Source organism: Musa acuminata, chromosome BXJ3-8, assembly GCF_036884655.1.
Source record: "Musa acuminata AAA Group cultivar baxijiao chromosome BXJ3-8, Cavendish_Baxijiao_AAA, whole genome shotgun sequence".
Classification (NCBI taxonomy): domain Eukaryota; kingdom Viridiplantae; phylum Streptophyta; class Magnoliopsida; order Zingiberales; family Musaceae; genus Musa; species Musa acuminata.
Genome location: NC_088356.1, coordinates 6588180 through 6591665, shown reverse-complemented (window position 1 = coordinate 6591665; position 3486 = coordinate 6588180). Strand labels below are relative to the sequence as shown.

The following is a 3486-nucleotide window of genomic DNA, read 5'->3' as shown; positions in this document are numbered from 1 at the left end:
AAAGAAATTTAATAATAATATCTATATAATTGTTTTACTAAATGATTTGGACATCTCAATGACATTCAATGTTGTAAATTTATATAACTATTTTCTAAGTGAAAATTCATTATATTCAAACATAAACTCAAGTGGAGGGGTTTAATGCAAAACAAGCAAAAGAAAACTATTCTAAAAGAACCTAAAAGTTATATACTTATTATTTTTATTTATCTCACATTTTTAGCAATCTAATTTTTAAGCCTTAGAACTAATACAAATAAAAGTCTTCTCTAAATCTATAAAATTATAAAAAAAAAATAATATCTTGAAGTATTATAAAAAAATTTTCCTCGTTAATTTCCATCGTCCTCACTTACTTTACTAGAATCTTTTCTAGTAATAATATTTTATTTTATCTCCGTTCAAAAAATAATAATTTATGTCATCATTGAACAGTTTAAAATATCGATGGATATTGATCAGTATTCAGTCATTATTCAGTTTGGAAAGGACAGTTGATTCATTAACTTGTGTTTGACTAGTCAAAGATGCCTTACTCCAAGTTGTCACTTGTACGAGTTCCGATGATGTAGGATTTATTATATTCACTGTTCCATGTTACTAGCTACTGTAGTATTTCTTACCAACTCGGTCATGCATTTGAAGTGCTACGTGGTAGTCTCACGAGCTATATAGCTCGGTGATAGAAAATTCCTTAAACAACAATACATTTTACAATTAAAAAATAATAAATTAAGAGCTTATTGAAAGATGAAAATTCAAAATTATTTATTCTCTTGTTTAGGGGCTTTGGGTTTCATTTGTTTAGCCTCTCCTTTGTTCGGGTTGGGTAAGAGTAACTTTTACACATGAACGTGCCAAATTGGGTTTGAGATGTGTATCTTTTCATTTTACGGTTGTTTTGACGATTTAGGACTTCTATTAAATTGAGAAATAGTTTGATTTTATATATGTTATTATATATAAGATATTCTTAGGATAATTCAAATGCAAACAATTTGATGTAAGAAGCCATAAGTAAGAAAGAAACAACGATGACCGCAATAAAATATATAGTCACACCACAACGTCACATGTACAGCTGTTGACAGCAACACGTACATATGGGATCGGGCGACGACTACTGTCATGCCCTAATTATTGAAGGATCGTTCCAGATCAAGAAGATCGCAACGACGACAGGGAGGAAGGAAGCAGCACCAGTAATCGATCACTCCAACTTAAGCGGGGAGAAGCTGTGATCCGAGGCCATCATTTAGATGGCGGCGGTAGAATCTGTCTGCAGGAGATTGATGGAAACTCCGCCCACGGTAACGCTCCCAGTGCGGAGAACCAGGGTGACCACCAACTTGTCGGCGTCCTCAGCATCGATGTCCTCGAGCAGCGGCGTAATACCCAGCTTGAGCTTTCCCTTCTTCTTGGGGCCCTGCTCTTCGGTCCCGTCGCTTCCCTTCATCCTATGGGCCAGCCTCACGTAGCTGCCCGCGAACTCGCCGTAGTCGGGTCCGGCGAGGTCACCGTAAGGAACCGCGACGTAGACGTCGAAGCGAGCTGTCTCGTTGGTGGTCACCTTAATATCCTTGATCTGAATCACCTCCACCTTCTCTTGCTTCTCCTTCTTCTTGCGGTTCTTCTTCGGCCTTGCCACGATCACCCGCAGCGGGTTGCTCGCGTCGAGTGCCTGGGCCGTCGTCCCGAATTCGTTCACGCGCGTCAGCGACAGCTCCGTCGTGGCCTTGGACTTCGTCTCTGCCGTCTTCTGGCAATTGATTTTGCCCAGCCATGGGAGGGGAACTTGCTCGAACGTGTACCGAAGCTTGGTCGGGTTGAGGCAGTCGCTCATCTGCACGGTATACGACAGTTATGTATACAACGTTTCTATTGCATTTGCAGGGATGGGTATAAATTGGAGACAGCATCTGACTTGCCTTGACTTTGACGAGCTGTTCGTTCTCGTCGTGGAAGAGGAAGGTGCTGTCCAACCAGTCGTTGTCTTCGAACTCGACGCGGTTGCCGCGGAGGTTGCGGTAGATGTCCCACATGCGGTCGACATTGCAATGGTGGCAGAAGAAAACAGAATCGCGGGCGGCGGTGGAGAAGTCCCCCATGTTTTCCTTGTATCCGTCCGGCTCTCCGACCCACATGTGCGCCGCATTGTGGATGACTTCCATCTGCCCATTAGCCTCCTGGATCTCCTTCTCCCCCGCGCGCACGGGATCCCCCATGAACAGTTCCGCCAGCGACAGGCTGTGCTTGAACGTCTTCTGTATGAAGCAGAGGTTCTCCCGTATGATCTCGCTGTCGGATGCAGTGTTTTCGGTGTAGGCGTACTTGAGGTCGAGGATCTTGCCGTCCTTGACGTGGCGTTGGTCGCGTTTCGGGTCGTACAGCGGGGATGCCGCATCCTGGAAGATGGCGGGGAACGTCATGCCGTCCTTGGTGTCCCAGTTCCAGAAGGGGATGGTGAAGGTGTCGTCGTCGATGAGCTTGCCGAGGATCCTTTCGTAGAAGTGGAGGTAGTAGCGGTGCCATGGGAGGAAGATCCAGCTGAAGTGGACCTGGATGGGCACGTCGTCGGTATTTTGCTGGTGGTAGGCGTAGTTGCAATACTGGCAGTGGATGTTCGCCTGCTGGTAGTAGTTCCAAGGGTGGTCTGCCGGCAGATTCTTCATCCTCCTCACTGCCTCCTTGTACTTGTCCATATACTCCTGATCGTCCTTCACGATATGGGCCGGCCGCCGCACCCGGAGGGGCGTAGCGGGGAAGCTGTACTCCGAGATCGTCTCGCCGGGGTCGTAAGGCGGGCAGCATTTGTTGTCGAGGGCAGGTGCGGTGGCAGGGTAGCACTTGGACAGATCCGGCGGCATTATCGGCGCCGCCAGAACCTTGGGTCCTGCGGTCACGCCGTAAAGCCCTCCTAAACCCAACAGCATGTCGCGCCGATCCAGCAGCGGCGGCGACTGCTGCTGGCGGGCGGCATCGCTGCGGTCACCATTACTGCCCTGGCGGCATGTCACGCCAGGGACGTGGAGGCGGCGGCGGCGGGACCTTTCCCGTTGGAGGAGGCATGCAGAGGAAGCACCGGTGAAGCTAGAGTTCAACAGCAGGGACATGTCTACTACTGTTCAGTGGACCAGAGAGAGAGAGGGGTGGCGTGGGAGTCTACAGGGAAAACCACTGGCCGGTGATGAGCAGCTCTTCACTGGTACTCCTTAAAAAGAACACTGAGCTCATACAGAGGGCAGGGCGTCTGGATAAGCATCATGCAGAGCGCACTTCCTCGTTTAACCCCCGTTGTTGAGTGCCTTTACAACGAAAGGACCACCGTGGCTGTTCCAATCGGCACAGCAGGAGACCTTCTCCTATATCCTGCCCACACACGAATATTTAAATATCACCAACCATACCGTGACACGTATCCGTCTAAGCCGACGACGTATCATTTTTCCTTATACATGCTCGACGTGCGCCGTCATGAGAGTC

At 48.0% G+C, this 3486-nt stretch overlaps 1 protein-coding gene across 1 annotated transcript; it reads right to left on the bottom strand.

Moving 5' to 3' along the window:
* Positions 1-1021: 1021 nt before the first annotated feature.
* On the bottom strand, positions 1022-3241 carry LOC103974846 (polyphenol oxidase, chloroplastic-like). Its single transcript, XM_009389741.3, has 2 exons — positions 1932-3241; positions 1022-1846 (listed from the first exon to the last, which is right to left on the bottom strand). The coding sequence occupies exons 1-2, from the start codon at positions 3114-3116 to the stop codon at positions 1259-1261; spliced, it is 1773 nt and encodes a 590-aa protein (XP_009388016.2). The 5' UTR covers positions 3117-3241; the 3' UTR covers positions 1022-1258.
* Between the last annotated feature and the right edge of the window lie 245 nt (positions 3242-3486).